This window comes from Coregonus lavaretus (genome assembly GCF_964263955.1).
Source record: "Coregonus lavaretus genome assembly, chromosome: 18".
In the NCBI taxonomy this organism is placed as follows: Eukaryota; Metazoa; Chordata; class Actinopteri; order Salmoniformes; family Salmonidae; genus Coregonus; species Coregonus lavaretus.
Window position 1 is genome coordinate 27,507,706 of NC_140005.1, and position 20,871 is coordinate 27,528,576.

The following is a 20,871-nucleotide window of genomic DNA, read 5'->3' on the forward strand; positions in this document are numbered from 1 at the left end:
GTTTAATTTAACTAGCTGTCCTCATTTAGTCAATTTCCCTTCTTGTCAGCCATCAAGTTTTCAAGATATGTCACTTTCAAAATACAGAAATACAGAAATTAGCCCCGAATGATTTCTGAAAGTTACATATCTTGAAAACAGTTTGGGACTATGTCAACAATGGACTAATGAAACAAATACCAAAATATAGTTTTGGGGTGGAATTTTCCTTTAACAGACCGCATGGCCTAATTGATAAGATGTCTGATTCTGCATCAGAAGATTGAGGGATTGAGTCCCTTCGTAGTTGTTAAATATCACTAGCTTTACTTATTTAGACAGGTTCCCAATTTCCCTACCTAAGTCATGTCTCTGTTCATGTATTGGCGTCAGAGTACCATAGGGGGTTAAGGTGTGGCTTGACTTGGTGTTATCCTCCTTGAGCAAAGGATGCGTTCCACTCAAACAGCTGAATTTCGACTCCATCTGCTGGCCACAAATATTTGCTTCACTATTTGCCTGGAATCGGATTTTCCCTTTTGTACTGATGGTTCCACTATTCACTACACAGATTGCATGACTGTAGCAAAATATCTGCAGGATAGTCTGAACAGAACCCACAAGAGGTCTTGAGTATTGTATAACTTTTTTCTCTCTCTCACTCTCGCACACACACACACACAGTTATTGGAGGCCCAGGTAATACTGTGCAGCAATATCAGTCAACATCACAAAGCAAGTCCACCTTTTCCACCTCTTTCTTCTGCCACAGTCTGCTCCTTCCTCACCAACGCACCATCAAAAATGCAAAACATGCACAGCATTAAACAAATGGGAACTTGCCTCACAATGAGGGGATGTGAGTGCCACAGGAGCTAAGATTGAGGTAGTGAAATTAGTAATGCTGATACAAAGATCTGGATCAAAGCCACTGGATTATTTTTCAAAAGTTTAAATACTTAGTGTGGAATGAGCTCAGAAACCAAGGTAAAGCATTTTTAGAGAGCATCACAACTTCTGTCAGTAGGCTATATAAGACAATGAAGTTAGTGTAAAATTGGATGGCAATGATTTTATTATGTTAAGAAATCAACACATTTAAGAAATTCACAGTTATTTTATATACACTGGTCTATTGCACATATAAAAAAAAAAAAACAGGCTTGACACACCCAGCTCACATGGGTTATAGACTATACATTTCAGATACCCATTAAATTAAGATTTAAAAATATAAACCATTGTTTATCATTACAATACATCTTATAACATGTTTTATATTTGGATCTGAACCATCCAATGCTTTTTTGTTAATAGGAACCATCTTCTCCAAAAAAACATTTAGAAGAACTGATGAAATTCCTCTTTCCAACTTTACCATATGTTTGTTCCATTGGAAACAAAGCACAGGCAATGATTTTGAAGTACCCTCCCCTCAGAAAAAGTTAATGAACCTCAAAAGAAGGATAATAAATGATGACTTCAATTTGTTCTGATAACACCATACAAAGCATGTATAGCATATAATCCACGTTGGATATTTTCAGGGTTATAATTTTAAGCAGCCAAATAAGACTTCACTTACTACTTTGTTCAAAATATACATAAACAGTGCAAAACTTTCAGTCAAAACCCATAGTGGCATGCACTACAGTAAACATCTATGCTTAAATTAACACGGCTTAGCGGTAAATGTGCCTATGACAAATGCACAGTAGTCAAGGAAATATCCTGTGTTTCCAGTTATCCAGTGTTTTGTTCGTTGAGGATTTACTGTCTGACCTCCAGCTTTTAAAGTGTCGTGTTAGAACATATGGGTGTTGGAGTTAGTGCTCTTCTTTGTCTCGTCCCATCTTCTCCTTCTTCTCCTTCTTCTCCTTCTCGTCCTGCAGGGCCGTGCCCAGTTTCTTGATGAGGACAGAGAGGACCTTGTCCAGGGGGTCCATCACCCCCCTCTGGAGCCATTTGGGAATTGTAGTCCTTGCGTGGTGGAAGCCTAGCTTCTGCAGAATGTAGTCCACGCCGACAGGATCGATCTTCCGTCCCGTCCAGGAGATGAGCCTATGGAAAGTGATAATTAAGACTGAGTCAAGAAACCTCAGATGTATGGACAAACCGGTTTACGTTTAGGGTATAGGCCTAAAAGTGAGCTTATGGAGTAGTTGAAATGCGCAGGTGAGGGGTTAAGGAGTCACAAAACACAGGGATCGCATACACATACTACAAATATACTGTATTGTTAGTTTGGATAAAAGTGTCTGCACAGTGGCATATATTATTCTTATAAGGGTCTGAGGGCTTGGGACTGGTTTACCTGAGCGTGGGCTCCAGGTGCCAGGTGTTGCACATGAATTCTCTCCAGTCTACTGTGGTGTAGTTGATGCCTTCCTCCTTGTCCTTGTCTGTGGAGTTCTCATCATGCAGGGCCGTCGGGCTCTTCTGGCCTGGCCGAGTGGCAAAGATCCGGGGGTTGAAAAGGGCTGCAGACCGGGGGGGGGGGGGGGGGAGAGAGAGAGAGAGAGAGAGAGAGAGAGAGAGAGAGAGAGAGAGAGAGAGAGAGAGAGAGAGAGAGAGAGAGAGTTTGTGTAAAACTATAAAGAGTGCCTTGGTTCTCCTTGTTCTTCTATGACTATTAGTTCCTAAAACAAAGAACACCTTTAATTCAGCTTTAATTATATTTTAGTTGTACATACATTGCTATTTTTTTCTATATAAAGTTATCAGTGAAAGTACATATCTACACTGAACAAACATTTTAACGCAACATGTAAAGTGTTGGTCCCATGTTTCATGAGCTGAAATAAAAGATCCCAGAAATGTTCCATATGCACAAAAATATTATTTATCTCAAATTTTGTGCACAAATTAGTTTACATCCCTGTTAGTGAGAATTTCTTCTTTGCCAAGATAATCCATCCACCTGCCAGAGAATTGAATGTTAATTTTTCTACCTTGTTTTAGAGAATTTGTCAGTACATCCAACCGGCATCACAACCGCAGACCACGTGTATGGCGTCGTGTGGCCGAGCAGTTTGCTGACGTCAACGTTGTGAACAGAGTGTCCCATGGTGGCGGTGGGGTTATGGTATGGGCATGTATAAGCTACGGACAACGAATACAATTGCATTTTATATATGGCAATTTGAAAACACAGAGATACTGTGATGAGATCCTGAGGCCCATTGTCGTGCCATTCATCCGCTTCCATCACCTCATGTTTCAGCATGATAATGCACGGCCCCATGTTGCAAGGATCTGTACACAATTCCTGGAATTGTGAAAATGTCCCAGTCCTTCCATGGCCTATATACTCACCAGACATGTCACCCATTGAGCATGTTTGGGATCCTCTGGATCGACGTGTACGACAGCGTTCCAGTTCCCGCCAACATCCAGCAACTTCACACAGCCATTGAAGAGGAGTGGGACAACATTCCACAGGCCACAGTCAACAGCCTGATCAACTCTATGCGAAGGAGATGTGTCGTGCTGCATGAGGCTAATGGTGGTCACACCAGATACTGACTAGTTTTCTGATCCACGCCCCTACTTTTATTTTAAGGTATCTTTGACCAACAGATGCATATCTGTATTCCCAGTCATATGAAATCCATAGATTAGGGCCTAATTAATGTATTTCAATTGACTGATTTCCTTATATAAACTGTAACTCAGTAAAATCTTTGAAATTCTTGCATGTTGCGTTTATATTTTAGTTCAGTATTTATAAAGTTATCATGTAAAGTACAGTTAATTGTTCTGGTTTGCTACACATAATGTGCTGCTGCTGTTTACATTTCAGGTGCTCTCACCCTTCTCTTTTTCCTTCAGGTAGGCAGAGACCAGGTCGTGCAGAAACATGATGAGCTCGGCGTCCATGGTGACACATATGTGGTCGGTGAACTCAGTCACCACGCTGCACTCCACCTTGGGCTTACTGTTGGAGTCTGAAACAGAGGGGAAACAATAGTGTCATTCCAACAAAGATATATTAAATGGGAGCAAACTGAAAATGACAAAAATATTGAACAAATCTTGGAGGACAATGGAAGTGGACTTCAACAACAACGTTGCCCCTAAATATATACAGTGGGGGAAAAAAGTATTTAGTCAGCCACCAATTGTGCAAGTTCTCCCACTTAAAAAGATGAGAGAGGCCTGTAATTTTCATCATAGGTACACGTCAACTATGACAGACAAATTGAGGAAAAAAAATCCAGAAAATCACATTGTAGGATTTTTAATGAATTTATTTGCAAATTATGGTGGAAAATAAGTATTTGGTTACCTACAAACAAGCAAGGTTTCTGGCTCTCACAGACCTGTAACTTCTTCTTTAAGAGGCTCCTCTGTCCTCCACTCGTTACCTGTATTAATGGGACCTGTTTGAACTTGTTATCAGTATAAAAGACACCTGTCCACAACCTCAAACAGTCACACTCCAAACTCCACTATGGCCAAGACCAAAGAGCTGTCAAAGGACACCAGAAACAAAATTGTAGACCTGCACCAGGCTGGGAAGACTGAATCTGCAATAGGTAAGCAGCTTGGTTTGAAGAAATCAACTGTGGGAGCAATTATTAGGAAATGGAAGACATACAAGACCACTGATAATCTCCCTCGATCTGGGGCTCCACGCAAGATCTCACCCCGTGGGGTCAAAATGATCACAAGAACGGTGAGCAAAAATCCCAGAACCACATGGGGGGACCTAGTGAATGACCTGCAGAGAGCTGGGACCAAAGTAACAAAGCCTACCATCAGTAACACACTACGCCGCCAGGGATTCAAATCCTGCAGTGCCAGATGTGTCCCCCTGCTTAAGCCAGTACATGTCCAGGCCCGTCTGAAGTTTGCTAGAGTGCATTTGGATGATCCAGAAGAGGATTGGGATAATGTCATATGGTCAGATGAAACCAAAATATAACTTTTTGGTAAAAACTCAACTCGTCGTGTTTGGAGGACAAAGAATGCTGAGTTGCATCCAAAGAACACCATACCTACTGTGAAGCATGGGGGTGGAAACATCATGCTTTGGGGCTGTTTTTCTGCAAAGGGACCAGGACGACTGATCCGTTTAAAGGAAAGAATGAATGGGGCCAAGTATCGTGAGATTTTGAGTGAAAACCTCCTTCCATCAGCAAGGGCATTGAAGATGAAACGTGGCTGGGTCTTTCAGCATGACAATGATCCCAAACACACCGCCCGGGCAACGAAGGAGTGGCTTCGTAAGAAGCATTTCAAGGTCCTGGAGTGGCCTAGCCAGTCTCCAGATCTCAACCCCATAGAAAATCTTTGGAGGGAGTTGAATGTCTGTGTTGCCCATCGACAGCCCCAAAACATCACTGCTCTAGAGGAGATCTGCATGGAGGAATGGGCCAAAATACCAGCAACAGTGTGTGAAAACCTTGTGAAGACTTACAGAAAATGTTTGACCTGTGTCATTGCCAACAAAGGGTATATAACAAAGTATTGAGAAACTTTTGTTATTGACCAAATACTTATTTTCCACCATAAATTCATTAAAAATCCTCATTTTGTCTGTCATAGTTGACGTGTACCTATGATGAAAATTACAGGCCTCTCTCATCTTTTTAAGTGGGAGAACTTGCACAATTGGTGGCTGACTAAATACTTTTTTTCCCCACTGTACCATTACTAATTGTGGTCTGTTCATACTGGTGGACCGAATACCAACTGAGCCTACCAGTCAAGGAGGGTTCGTCTGGATCCTGAACGTGGATGGACTTGAAGTCCAGCTGCATCCTGGGTAGGGCAAAGATGGTCTCTGTCTCATGGTTGTAGCTGGACGAGCCGCGGAAGCTGCTTAGCAGGCTGGAACTCTTGGCGGCAGCCCCACTCTCTGGGTTGTTGGCGTCCACGTTCCGCAAGAGGTTCAGCTCTGGGGAACAGGATACATTAGAATGAGGCAGGCGTCTTGAATATATTGGGTCAAGGGAAACAGTAGACCTTGTATATGACATTGGTAAAATTTAGTAGCCTTTACCCTCATTCCTCATGGCAGTCACATAGTTGAACCACTCTTTGACCGTGGCTACTCCGTGTGGGGGGTTTTCGTGCCGGCGACGGGTGATTTTGGTGATGGTGGCCATGGGGCTCTCTAGTGCTCCGCAGGGTTTGGTTACCATGGTGTTGTGACCCAGATGAAAATCCAACGTCTGCACGATATAGGTGGAGTCATCAGTGGAGCCTGATTGGATAAAAAAAATAGGTTGAGCTTAGAGGTATTTTGGGGACTTGCTTTTGCCCACCCCCCACCCCCCTCTCTGTCCCTTGAAAGCCTTACCATCCTCCAATATCTTCTGAGCCTCAGTCCAAAAGGCTATATTGGGCTCCTCCAGGTGGAATAAGGCCCAGGACTTGGAGCGGAAGTTGGGCCCGTGGAAGCAGGCCAGGGTCATGTGGTTGCCATGGAGACTCATGGAGCCACCCAGTTGCACGGCGTCCTCTGGGAGTGGCATCTGGAAGAGGGAGATGTGGCATCCGGCGATCACCTTCAGAACCCCAGGCCAGTGACGATGGTGGGCTGCATCCATGTCTGGGAAAGAGAGCAATGACGAGAGTGAGAAGGAGCAATGACGATAGAAGGAGAGGGATGAAAAAGAGACAGAGGAAAGGGGAGGAGCAGGGGAAAGAGCATTCCGATCGAAACCAGTCCATTTTACTTGAACCCAGGAACTCCGTAATAATGGATACTTACAAAGCTCTGCAGCGCCTTTCTCGATGTTGATGACCGGCGCCTTCGGGGGCAGGTAGGGGACTGGACCCCATGTGGACAACGCTCGTTTGCTGGTGTCAAATTGCTGGGTGAAAAATTCCTGCAGCTTCATCCCGATCTTAATGAGGTCGGGGGTAGTGGAGCGCGAGATGATCACCTGGAAGATATCCCACTGCAAGTCCCCGTGGACAAAGATCTCACTGGAGTGAGGGAAGGATAGGTAAAAGGAGAGGTGAAAGAGAGGAGGAAGGGAGAGAGATGAGAAAGAGAAGAGGAGGGAGAGAGTGAGTGAGAAAGAGAAGAGCAGAAATGGTCAGAAAATAAGAACAGACAAGAATGTAGCCACAGGGGTTTTGGCTATAAATTTTCTCTAGTAGGCTAGGCTAGTTTATTTACCTTTTCTCTGATAGGCTGGTCTCCACAGTGCACAGGTTAACCTTCCACTCATCCTGGAGCTGCAGGTCGGCGTTGCTGAAGATGCCCATGAGGATGCTTGAGCCCATGTAGTCCACACGGGCCTCCGTGGAGCCCATGGTGATCTGGATCTTATGGCTGGGCTGCTGGTTGGGGTGCTCCGAGATGTGTGCTTCAACAAACAAATATGTGTTGTTAGGTGCGGCAGAGAGATCTCAAGTTCTACTCGTTTGACAGGGATGTTTAACTTAGAGTTCTGTTCATCATTTAAATGCCAAGACCCGAGGCTAGAGCACAATCTATTTGGAATTGCACAAAAAGTAAACAGTACAGGCCAGTGGCTTAATACCTTATTCCCCGTCCCTGTACTTACAGACCATCTCCAGGGTGTTGACATCTATGTTGCCCCCCACCACGCCACCTTTAGAGTCCAGTTTGGAGCGACCCAGGCCCACGGACATGCTGATCTCTCGGTCTCGGTTACTACCCACTGACAAACGACCCTGACTCTTCAGCCCACTGGTGGTCCAACTAGAGGTAAACAAGAGCAAAGGGAAACAGTTCCACCCACCTCCTCATGAATAATTAACATCTGCTTTCTAGGAGGCATCGTTTGTGTCAACAGCAATATTTCAATGTTTGGAATATTGCTTTTGTTAAGGGTTATATGTACAGTCGTGGTCAAAAGTTTTGATAATGACACAAATACTAATTTTCAGTTTTGATGATGGCAATTTGCATATACTCCAGAATGTCATGAAGAGTGATCAGATGAATTGCAATTCATTGCAAAGTCCCTCCTTGCCATGAAAATGAACTTAATCCCAAAAAAACATTTCCACCGGATTTCAGCCCTGCCACAAAAGGACCAGCTAACATCATGTCAGTGATTCTCTCGTTAACACAGGTGAGAGTGTTGACGAGGACAAGGCTGGAGATCACTCTGTCATGCTGATTGAGTTAGAATAACAGACTGGAAGCTTTAAAAGGAAGGTGGTGCTTGAAATCATTGTTCTTCCTCTGTTAACCATGGTTACCTGCAAGGAAACACGTGCCGTCATCATTGCTTTGTATAAAAAGGGCTTCACAGGCAAGGACATTGCTGCTAGTAAGATTGCACCTAAATCAACCACTTATCAGATCATCAAGAACTTCAAGGAGAGAGGTTCAATTGTTATGAAGAAGGCGTCAGGGCGCCCAAGAAAGTCCAGCAAGCGCCAGGACCGTCTCCTAAAGTTGATTCAGCTGCGGGACACCACCAGTGCAGAGCTTGCTCAGGAATGGCAGCAGGCAGGTGTGAGTGCATCTGCACACACAGTGAGGCGAAGACTTTTGGAGGATGGCCTGGTGTCAAGAAGGGCAGCAAAGAAGCCACTTATCTCCAGGAAAAACATCAGGGACAGACTGATATTCTGCAAAAGGTACAGGGACTGGAGTGCTGAGGACTGGGGTAAAGTCATTTTCTCAAATTAATCCCCTTTCCGATTGTTTGGGGCATCCGGAAAACACCTTGTCCGGAGAAGACAAGGTGAGCTCTACCATCAGTCCTGTGTCATGCCAACAGTAAAGCATCCCGAGACCATTCATGTGTGGGGTTTCTTCTCAGCCAAGGGAGTGCGCTCACTCACATTTTTGCCTAAGAACACAGCCATGAATAAAGAATAGTACCAACACATCCTCCGAGAGCAACTTCTCCCAACCATCCAAGAACAGTTTGGTGATGACAAATGTATTTTCGAGCATGATGGAGCACCTTGCCATAAGGCAAAAGTGATAACTAAGTGGCTCGGGGAACAAAACATCGACATTTTGGGTCCATGGCCAGGAAACTCCCCAGACCTTAATCCCATTGAGAACTTGTGTTCGATCCTCAAGAGACGGGTGGACAAACAAAAACCCACAAATTCTGACAAACTCCAAGCATTGATTATGCAAGAATGGGCTGCCATCAGTCAGGATGTGGCCCAGACGTTAATTGACAGCATGCCAGGGCGGATTACAGAGGTCTTGAAAAAGAAGGGTCAACACTGCAAATATTGACTCTGCATAAACTTAATGTAATGTCAATAAAAGCCTAAGACACTTATGGAATGCTTGTAATTATACTTCAGCATACCATAGTAACATCTGACAAAAATATCTCATAACACTGAAGCAGCGAACTTTGTGAAGACCAATACTTGTATCATTCTCAAAACTTTTGACCACGACTGTAGAATTGTTCCGTTTTTTAATAGGTTTTCAGATACAGGGGTTAAAGCAAAAATAAATCCCATTAAAGTCGATCTCAGATCGATTGTCTGGGGCCAAGTTAACCTCCCCTTTCATGTAACAAAGTCATGGCCATCGTGACTTAAACTAGTTAAATGTAACTATGTGTAAATCAAAAATGTAATCCCCCAAAGTAATTATTTATCATGAGGGGGCCATAAACAATAATTAGTAATGCTGCACACTCCAAGAAAGGTTAAAATCTCACCTTTCTGGTAAAAATAGTTATAAAGCGCATTCGGAAAGTATTAAGACCCCTTGACTTTTTCCACATTTTGTTACGTTACAGCTTTATTCTAAAATGGATTAAATAAAATCTTAGCAATCTACTAATTTATTAGAAATAAAAAACAGAAAAACCTATTCAGACCCTTTGCTATGAGACTCGAAATTGCGCTCAGGTGCATCCTGTTTCCATTGATCATCCTTGAGATGTTTCTACAACTTGTTTGGAGTCCACCTGTGGTAAGTTCAAATTATTGTAAATTATTTGGAAAGGCACACACCTGTCTATATAAGGTCCCACAGTTGAAAGTGCATGTCAGAGCAAAAACCAAGCCATGAGGTCAAAGGAATTGTCCGTAGAACTCCGAGACAGGGTTGTGTTGAGGCACAGATCTGGGGTAAGGGTACCAAAAAATGTCTGCAGCATTGAAGGTCCCCAAGAACACAGTGGCCTCCATCATTCTTAAATGAAAGAAGTTTGGAACCACCAAGACTCTTCCTAGAGCTGGCTGTCCGGCCAAACTGAGCAATCGGGGGAGGTGACCAAGAACCCGATGGTCATTCTGACAGAGCTTCAGAGTTCCTCTGTGGAGACGGGATAACCTTCCAGAAGGACAACCATCTCTGCAGCACTCCACCAATCAGGCCTTTATGGTAGAGTGGCCAGACGGAAGCCACTCCTCAGTAAAAGGCACATGACAGCCCGCTTGGAGTTTGCCAAAAGGCACCTAAAGACTCTCAGACCATAAGAAACAAGATTCTCTGGTCTGATGAAACCAAGATTGAACTCTTCGGCCTGAATGCCAAGCGTCACGTCTGGAGGAAACCTGGCACCATCCCTACGGCGAAGCATGGTGGTGGCAGCATCATGCTGTGGGAATGTTTTTCAGCGGCAGGGACAGGGAGACAAGTCAGGATCGAGGGAAAGCGTAAAGGAGCAAAGTACAGAGAGATCCTTGATGAAAACATGCTCCAGAGTGCTCAGGACCTCAGACTGGAGCATAAATTCACCTTCCAACAGGACAACGACCCTAAGCACACAGCCAAGACAACGCAGGAGTGGCTTTGGGACAAGTCTCTGAATGTCCTTGAGTGGCCCAGCCAGAGCCCGGACTTGAACCAAATCGAACATGTCTGGAAAGACCTGAAAATAGCTGTGCAGCAACGCTCCCCATCCAACCTGACAGAGCTTGAGAGGATCTGCAGAGAAGAATGGGAGAAACTCCCCAAATACAGGTGTGCCAAGCTAGTAGCGTTATACCCAAGAAGGCTCGAGGCTGTAATCGCTGACAAAGGTGATTCAACAAAGTACTGAGTAAAGGGTCTGAATACTTATGTAAATGTAATATTTCAGTTTTTATTTTATAATACATTAGCAAACATTTCTGAAAACCTGTTTTTGCTTTGTCATTATGGGGTATTGTGTGTAGATTGATGAGGGGAAAAAACAATTTAATGCATTTTAGAATAAGGCTGTAACATAACAAAATGTGGAAAAAGTCAAGGGGTCTGAATACTTTCCGAATGTACTGTAAATTGCTGAGATGTAGTCACTTGAGGACACAAGCTCAAGTACACAGTACAAATATGATAAAAATATGAAATATTTTATATGTATTTACAATTCAACAAAACTGTATTGTATGAATAAGGTTTGAAATGACTTATATACTTTCTAAATATAGTATAATCAAATTATAAAACTATAATATTTCACCTTCCTTATAACTGTAAAATACATATTTGTATTTTTAGTGTTAGAGAAAATGTGCATATTTTCTAAAGGTCTCTCTTGATCAAAACGTCTGACCCCATTGTCATCTCATATTGAAAAAATGTATGCACACACTAAGTTGCTCTGGATAAGAGCGTCTGCTAAATGACTAAAATGTCATATTAATCTTGTCTGTCAATGACAAACAAAGTGCTTTTTGTTTAAAATCTATGAATTATTTTAGATTAACGCCTATAAATCAATCTCTGAATGTGCTACCACTTGCTCCTGCTGCGGTAGGATGTAAAGATTGCAGGCATGTGCTTTGTCAGTGGCTGTGACATAGGGTTCAGCCAGGAGTTGATGGACAGTCAGAAGAGCGAATGAAATGGTAGGAGTTACCTCCCAGCTTCAAGTGGTTTCAGATTTCACATCCTACGTCCATGGGAACATGGGCTATCGCTCAATGCAAGCCATTTTGATCGACGGTGTCCACAGATTTATAAGTGAAAATGTCGGTCGGAACCGGTACCAGAACCACGCAGGTCCTCTAAACAGGGGACTTTACATCTAAGAGGTTTTAAAGGAAAGATGATCATTTTGTACATGTATAAACTGACCAATTCCAGTTCCCTTGCTTAGGGATTCAGGGGTCCTCCCCTGGATAATATTTATTTAAAAGGACTGAGAAGCTCAGTTCTGGTGACTTTTTAAAAGGATATTCTACTCCAAAATTAATTAAATTAAACTGATGCTGACAACAACAAAAAAAAGTATTTACACCTCCAGAAACAGGCCCAATAACATATTGGTAAAAATTATGTTACAATTATCTTAACATATTGGACCATGCATATAGCTTATGCATGGTCTATACAGTGGCTTGCGAAAGTATTCACCCCCCTTGGCATTTTTCGTATTTTATTGCCTTTCAACCTGGAATTAAAATAGATTTTTTGGGGATTTGTATCATTTGATTTACGCAACATGCCTACCACTTTGAAGATCCTAAATATTTTTCATTGTGAAACAAACAAGAAATAAGACAAAAAAACTGAAAACTTGAGCGTGCATAACTATTCACCCCCCCCAAAGTCAATACTTTGTAGAGCCACCTTTTGCAGCAACTACAGCTGCAAGTCTCTTGGGGTACGTCTCTATAAGCTTGGCACGTCTAGCCACTGGGATTTTTGCCCATTCTTCAAGGCAAAACTGCTCCAGCTCCTTCAAGTTGGATGGGTTCCGCTGGTGTACAGCAATCTTTAAGTCATACCACAGATTCTCAATTGGATTGAGGTCTTGGCTTTTACTAGGCCATTCCAAGACATTTAAATGTTTCCCTTTAAACCACTCGAGTGTTGCTTTAGCAGTATGCTTAGGGTCATTGTCCTGCTGGAAGGTGAACATCCGTCCCAGTCTCAAATCTCTGGAAGACTGAAACAGGTTTCCCTCAAGAATTTCCCTGTATTTAGCGCCATCCATCATTCCTTCAATTCTGACCAGTTTCCCAGTCCCTGCCGATGAAAAACATCCCCACAGCATGATGCTGCCACCACCACGCTTCACTGTGGGGATGGTGTTCTCAGGGTGATAGAAAGTGTTGTGTTTGCGCCAGACATAGCGTTTTCCTTGATGGCCAAAAAGCTCAATTTTAGTCTCATCTGACCAGAGTACCTTCTTCCATATGTTTGGGGAGTCTCCCACTTGCCTTTTTGGCGAACACCAAACGTGTTCGCTTATTTTTTTCTTTAAGCAATGGCTTTTTTCAGGCCACTCTACCGTAAAGCCCAGCTCTGTGGAGTGTACGGCTTAAAGTGGTCCTATGGACAGATACTCCAATCTCCGCTGTGGAGCTTTGCAGCTCCTTCAGGGTTAATTACATTTTAGTCATTTAGCAGACGCTCTTATCCAGAGCGACTTACAGTTAGTGAGTGCATACATTTGGTCCATACATACTGGTCCCCCGTGGGAAATGAACCCACAACCCAGGCGTTGCAAACGCCATGCTCTACCAACTGAGCTACATGGGACTATAAAAGTTTTAGTGATCCAATTGACATTTTAGTCATTTAGCAGACGCTCTTATCCAGAGCGACTTACTATTAGTGAGTGCATACATTTTTCATACTGGCCCCCTTTGGTCTCTTTGTTGCCTCTCTGATTAATGCCCTCCTTGCCTGGTCCATGAGTTTTGGTGGGCGGCCATCTCTTGGCCGGTTTTTTGTGGTGCAATATTCTTTCCATTTTTTAAATAATGGATTTAATGCTGCTCCGTAGGATGTTCAAAGTTTCTGATATTATTTTATAACCCAACCCTGATCTGTACTTCTCCACAACTTTGTCCCTGACCTGTTTGGAGAGCTCCTTGGTCTTCATGGTGCCGCTTGCTTGGTGGTGTCCCTTGCTTAGTGGTGCTGCAGACTCTGGGGCCTTTCAGAACAGGTGTATATATATACACTGAGATCATGTGACACTTAGATTGCACACAAGTGGATTTTATTTAACTAATTATGTGACTTTTGAAGGTAATTGGTTGCACCAGATCTTATTTAGGGACTTCATAGTAAAGGGGGTGAATACATATGCACGCACCACTTTTCCATTATTTATTCTTTAGAATTTTTTTAAACAAGTTATTTTTTAAATTTCACTGCCCTTTTAAGACGACATTGCCCCTTTTAAGAGCTCTGTTGCGTAGCTGTGCCTAAACCATGCTTGAAACTCTGATTGTAAAACTGCATTTGTAAAATGATTACACACGCAAAATTTAGAGTAGAGAAATAATAGCAATGTAAAACTGGGATCCCCTTTTTTTTTAGCACATGCCAAAACTGCTTTCAAAAGTGTTTTCCTGTGATTGCACTAAGAATTGTTGTGCATTGATTGCTCTCGCAACTTGAATGCGCCTCGTGAGGAATATTTATCTCACATAGAACATACAACAAGCAGACTAGGTAAACAGGTAAACTATTCTACTATGGGGTTGTCTGATTTTGTTTGAATAACATTACATGGCAAAAATAGTCGAACGGGAAAGTTACATCCTGAGTGATAAAGTATAGGCTTTGAATTACTTTGCCAGCAGTTACAGTAGAATAAACACCGGTGTCTGAGTTGAGGGCTGCTGTGGTGTGCATTATAGATGATTTAATTCCCTTCATCTGAACATCGGAGTGATATCAACAATCATGCACATCAGTTCAGTGCACACAGCGTAACAGAGAAAATAAAATATTTGAAAAAAACATTTATTTGGGAATATTGCCTCTCCAGAATCCATATGATGGAAATCCATTGCAGTGACAGAGAACTTTTACCCTTGCAGATATACACATTAAGTAATGTGCTGGTATGTATTAGAAGGAATAGACTAAATATGTGTACTGGAAACTGGCCCCAAGAGTGTAGAGCAAGGCTCTCCAACCCTGTTCCTGGAGAGCTACTGTCCTGTAGGTTTTCACTCCAACCCTAATCTAGCACACCTGATTGTTAGAATTAGCTAGCTAATAAGCTGAATCAGGTTAGTTACAACTGGGGTTGGAGCGAAAACCTACAGGACGGTAGCTCCCCAGGAACAGGGTTGGAGAGCCCTGGAGTAGAGTATAGTGTGTTTACTGGGAGGAGAAAAAGGGAGACCTACGTGTTGTTGCCCATGACGTTGCTCATGTTCATCTGGACGTTGAGCTGTTTCAGGTTGATGGCGAACACCACTAGTGTCTCCCACGGGGTCCCTAGGGGGCCGGCTGCCTTACCGTTTTTATTGAACGACGGCGTGGACGTCTTGGTCACAGAATCTGTATGGAAGGGAAATGTATGATGTAACGGCATGCTACCCATAGCTATTTGTCTAAATTAGAGAGAGTTATTCCTAATCTAAAAGTGTCAAAGAGTATAAACTAGCTCAAGTCTTAATGAGGGATATAGTATTCATTCATCATTCCTACTGCATTTTAATTGAAGGTTGTGAAAATAATCTCCACACTATGCTAAAATAACCAGCATTAACACCGCTTTAATCAGATAGTGTCATTCCTCGATGCTGTTGAGCACTAATTTTTGAGCTGGTACCTCTTCTAGGGGCGGAGGAATCAGAGACGCTTCTGGTGCGTCCGGGGGCCGGGGACTTGAGGTGGGAGGACAGGCCCCCGGGGGACATGTTGCTCCCAGTGGAGTGGTCAGAGAACACGTTGGGGGACTGGGGCATGTACTGCCCAGTGCTACCATCCCAGGTCCTCCAGTAGGCTTTACGGCTGGATTCTGGTGACAGGTGCTGGGTCATGTTCTCTACAGAGTCCGGGGTGGCAGGACCTGAGGCTGGAGGAGAGAAGCAGGTCGAGGGTAAAGGGCATATTTTCAAATGTAAACACAGGTTTGGGAAATGCATACTGTTTTAAAGGGACCGACATTAGCAGAGTTGGAGATTGAAAGGGAACAGAGTAAAAATGTTGATCAATTATTGCATGAGGAAAATGGAGCCATAAGTGTGCAAAGGCCTATCAAGGAGGTGTGTGTTTACCTGTTGGCATGTTGATGGTCTGGTCTCCCAGAAAGAGGCGTCTGGCGATGCTACGGCGGTACCAGGCTCTGGGGAAGGCCAGGATCTCACTTAGCCTCCGCATGTCATACTTGAAGGAGGCCGAGCCAATGTCACACACAGCTGAGAAGAGAGAGAGAGAAAACACTCAAAGTTAGCCAGGAATCCAAGTTTCTGTGGATTTAACTGTCTTGGCATGGAAAAATGGATCAGCTTCAGTAATAAGACATACAGCCACATCCAAAATAATACAAATACTAAACTATATTGTATGTAGGGCTGTGATGATTATGGAATTTTGGGTAAGGATTAATTATCATGCATAAGGCCATGGTTATTGTCATAATTGTCATTTTTGTTAAAATGTTTTGAGCTTGTAATGCATCTTTGAAAAAATGCTACGACATATCTAATGAATACAACACAGCTTTGGTTACACCCGTCTCAAAAATGTATGGTTTTAACTGCTTGGAACTTTTGGAAATGAAGCTTCTCATGCCGACCCTGCCATTCTGTTCGTAAAATGTTTACCAAGTTGACCAACTTCATATTAAAATGAAAAACTGCTATTGGGTAAACTATATATATTTACATATAAAGTTGAATCCCCCTTCTCCTAAAATTAATGTATAAAGACAATCTTTATTTTGGTTTGTTCACGGTTACTGTCCATAATTGTCAGTTACACGATTATACGATAATTGTGCCAGCCCTAATTGTATGCAAGAAAATTGGGAAATTATATTTATGCTAGGGCTGTCAGAGTTAATCAGTTAACTTAAGTTAATTGTCATATTAGTTGTCATATTTTTTTTCAAAGAATCGCATAGTCTGAAAGTGTTCAAATTACACTGAAAACATCCAAAATACATAATCTATACAACTAAAAACAACAATGCGATGTCAAAACATGTTGACATTGAGGTTAAAGAAAGTGTGCTTTATCAATTTACCAGATTTTGCTACTGTTACTTTGGACAAAATCAATACATCAATATTCCTGTAATGCAACTTGAATAACAAATCTTAAATAACAGCTCAATTTGAGGAAATTCTGTTTGACAGCCCTATTTTATACTAATACATTTGCTCAGAGAAAGAGATTGTGCTTAACAAGTAATAAAAAAAAGTAATAAAAAAGGTAATATTCTTATAAATAAAAACAAACAAAATGTAATCTGCATTAACATTCTACTTTTTTAAATTAATCTCAGTTTAAGGAACTGTTTTGTGGCCTTCCATGGCTTGCTGTTTCACTGGGGTATAAAAACGAGGTAACACAATTGGTAAAAAAAAAAAAACAGCTAAATAAAATGTGGGCAATAATTAAAGCTGCAATATGTAACTTTTTGGGCGCCCCGTCCAAATTCACATAGAAATAGGAGTTGTAGATCTGTCCATCTCATTGAAAGCAAGTCTAAGAATCGGTAGATCTGTTCTATGTGCGCTATTTCTAATCTTCCTGTTCTTAAATTTGTTTTTGCGTCTTTTACTTTCGGTTATGTACAACAGCTTCAAACAGCTGAAAATACAATATTATTGGTTATTGAAAATATATTTCACAACGGTTTAGATGGTACAATGATTCTCTATACTATACTTTATTGTTTTGTCACAAACTGAAATTAGGCGAACTATTAGAATTTTAGCAACCAGGATATGGCGGCACGATTTCTGCATATTGCACCTTTAAGAATTTTAAAACCACTGGCACAGTGGTAAACTAGACTGGTAGTGGCAAGTGGTTCTTGAGGCAAAGAAAAATCAAAGTGCCACAGTTGGAGAATTACAGAACTTGGGGTCACCAAGTTTCCAAATCTACAATTAGACACCACCTTCATGCCAATAGGCTCTTTGGAAGGGTTGCCAGATTTATTTATTTATTGAGGGCAACCAATAAATGGAAATGCCTGGAGTTTGCTAAAAGGCATTGGCACTTGGATTGGAACCGGGTGCTATGGTCAGATGAGACGAAAATAGAGGTCTTTGTCCACGCAAAACAGCAGTGGGTTTGGCGTCGAAAGAAGGATGCATATGCAGAAAATACCTACTGTAAAACATATTTGATGTTATGGGGCTGTTTTGCTTCCACTGGGCCCTTGTTAAGGTCAACGGCATCATAAATTCTACTAAGTACTAGGACATTTTAGCTAAAGACCTGGTTGCCTCTGCCAGGAGGCTGAAACTTGGCTGTAAGTGGATCTTCCAGCAAGACAATGACCCCAAGCACACATCAAAATCCACGAAGAAACAGTAAATTGACCACAAAATCAACATTTTGCAATGGCCATCTCAGTCTCCGGACTTGAACCCCATTGAAAACCTGTGGTTTGAATTGAAGAGGGCAGTCCATAAGGGCAGACGGAAGGATATCAAAGATCTAGAAAGATTATGTATAGAGGAATGGACTAAGATCTCTCCTAATGTGTTCTCCAATCTCATAAAACATTACAGAAAAAAGCTCAGAGCTCTTATCCTCGCATGGGGAGGGTGCACAAAGTATTGAAAACAGGGGTGCAAATAATTAGAGAAACAAATATATTACTTATAAACAAAATATATTTCTCTAAGAAATTATATTAGTATAAAATAATATTAAGCTCAGTAGAATGGCGCCGGAGGAGATGGCTGCCGTTTCACGGGCTCTTAACCAATTGTGCTATTTTGTGTGTTTTTTCACGTTGTTTGGAACTTATTTTGTACATAATGTTTCTGCCACAGTCTCTTATGACCGAAAAGAGCTTTTGGATATCAGAACAGCGATTACTCAACTCGAACTGGACGAAGATTTTTTCTTTAATGAGTCGGACGCAAAGGATTTACTCGAGATACCCGACCAAGCCCAAATCCCTGTCATTCGCATGAAGAGAAGACGCCGATACAGGGGACGCAGGTCGGGGTGCCTTGTGAAAATTCGTTGGCGAGTGGGTAACCCGCCTCTACCATCCGTCCTATTGGCCAACGTGCAATCATTGGCGAATAAACTGGATGAACTCCGTTCAAGACTATACTACCAAAGGGACATTAAAAACGGTAATATCTTATGTTTCAACAAATCGTGGCTCAACGACGACATGGATAATATACAGTTGGCTGGTTTTCCGTGCATCGGCAAGACACAACAGCTGGCTCCGGTAAGACAAGGGGTGGGGTTCTGTGTCTATTTTTCAATAACAGCTGGTGCACGAAATCAAATATTAAGGAAGTCTCTAGGTTTTGCTCACCTGAGGTAGAGTATCTCATGATAAGCTGTAGACCACACTATTTACCAAGAGAGTTTATCTATATTTTTCGTAGCTGTCTATTTACCACCACAAACTGATGCTGGCACTAAGACCGCACTCAACGAGCTGTATAAAGCCATAAGCAAACAAGAAAATGCTCATCCAGAGGCAGCGCTCCTAGTGGCCGGGGACTTTAATGCAGGGAAACTTAAATCCATTTTTACCTCATTTCTACCAGCATGTTACATTTTTTTATTTAACCTTTTTTAACCAGGTAAGCCAGTTGAGAACAAGTTCTCATTTACAACTGCGACCTGGCCAAAATAAAGCAAAAAACAACAACAGAGTTACATATGGGATAAAAAAAAACGTACAGTCAGTAACACAATAGAAAATCTATATACAGTGTGTGCAAATGTAGTAAGTTATGGAGGTAAGGCAATAAATAGGCCATAGTGCAAAAATAATTACAATTTAGTATTAACACTGGAATGATAGATGTGCAGAAGATGATGTGCAAATAGAGATACTGGGGTGCAAATGAGCAAAATAAATAACAATATGGGGATGAGGTAGTTGGGTGGGCTAATTACAGATGGGCTGTGTACAGGTGCAGTGATCGGTAAGCTGCTCTGACAACTAATGCTTAAAGTTAGTGAGGGAGATAAGAGTCTCCAGTTTCAGAGATTTTAGCAGTTCGTTCCAGTCATTGGCAGCAGAGAACTGGAAGGAATGGCGGCCAAAGGAGGTGTTGGCTTTGGGAATGACCAGTGAGATATACCTGCTGGAGCACATACTACGGGTGGGTGTTGCTATGGTGACCAATGAGCTAAGATTAGGCGGGGATTTGCCTAGCAGTGATTTATAGATGACCTGGAGCCAGTGGGTTTGGCGACGAATATGTAGTGAGGGCCAGCCAACAAGAGCGTACAGGTCACAATGGTGGGTAGTATATGGGGCTTTAGTGACAAAAAGGATGGCACTGTGATAGACTACATCCAATTTGCTGAGAAGAGTGTTGGAGGCTATTTAGTAAATTACATCGCCGAAGTCAAGGATCGGTAGGATAGTCAGTTTTACGAGGGCATGTTTGGCAGCATGAGTGAAGGAGGCTTTGTTGCGAAATAGGAAGCCGATTCTAGATGTAACTTTGGATTGGAGATGCTTAACGTGAGTCTGGAAGGAGAGTTTACGGTCTAACCAGACACCTAGGTATTTGTAGTTGTCCACATATTCTAAGTCAGACCCACCGAGAGTAGTGATTCTAGTCGGGCGGGCGGGTGCAAGCAGCGTTCGATTGAAGAGCATGCATTTAGTTTTACTAGCGTTTAAGAGGAGTTGGAGGCTACGGAAGGAGTGCTGTATGGCATTGAAGCTCGTTTGGAAGTTTGTTAACACAGTGTCCAATGAAGGGCCAGATGTATACAAAATGGTGTCGTCTGTGTAGAGGTGGATCTGAGAGTCACCAGCAGCAAGAGCGACATCATTGATGTACACAGAGAATAGTCGGCCCGAGAATTGAACCCTGTGGCACCCCCATAGAGACTGCCAGAGGTCCAGACAACAGGCCCTCCGATTTGACACATTGAACTCTATCTGAGAAGTAGTTGGTGAACCAGGCGAGGCAGTCATTTGAGAAACCAAGGCTATTTAGTCTGCCAATAAGAATGTGGTGATTGACGGAGTCGAAAGCCTTGGCCAGGTTGATGAAGAAGGCTGCACAGTACTGTCTTTTATCGATCGCGGATATAATATCGTTTAGGACCTTGAG

General features: G+C 42.4%; 1 protein-coding gene across 1 annotated transcript in view; it reads right to left on the reverse strand.

The window, feature by feature from the left end:
• Positions 1-1,032: 1,032 nt before the first annotated feature.
• The window catches only part of LOC311145993 (bridge-like lipid transfer protein family member 1), a 154,292-nt gene continuing 134,453 nt past the window's right edge, over positions 1,033-20,871 (reverse strand). Inside the window, exons 77-88 of the mRNA XM_084182417.1 lie at positions 15,859-15,999; positions 15,411-15,656; positions 14,983-15,136; positions 7,506-7,663; positions 7,115-7,304; positions 6,701-6,918; positions 6,287-6,538; positions 5,987-6,190; positions 5,687-5,881; positions 3,792-3,926; positions 2,294-2,459; positions 1,033-2,040 (exon numbers count right to left, since the gene is read on the reverse strand). Of these exons, the coding sequence (XP_084038543.1) occupies positions 1,806-2,040; positions 2,294-2,459; positions 3,792-3,926; positions 5,687-5,881; positions 5,987-6,190; positions 6,287-6,538; positions 6,701-6,918; positions 7,115-7,304; positions 7,506-7,663; positions 14,983-15,136; positions 15,411-15,656; positions 15,859-15,999 (2,294 nt within the window). The 3' untranslated portion in view covers positions 1,033-1,805. The remainder of the gene's footprint in view (positions 2,041-2,293; positions 2,460-3,791; positions 3,927-5,686; positions 5,882-5,986; positions 6,191-6,286; positions 6,539-6,700; positions 6,919-7,114; positions 7,305-7,505; positions 7,664-14,982; positions 15,137-15,410; positions 15,657-15,858; positions 16,000-20,871) is intronic.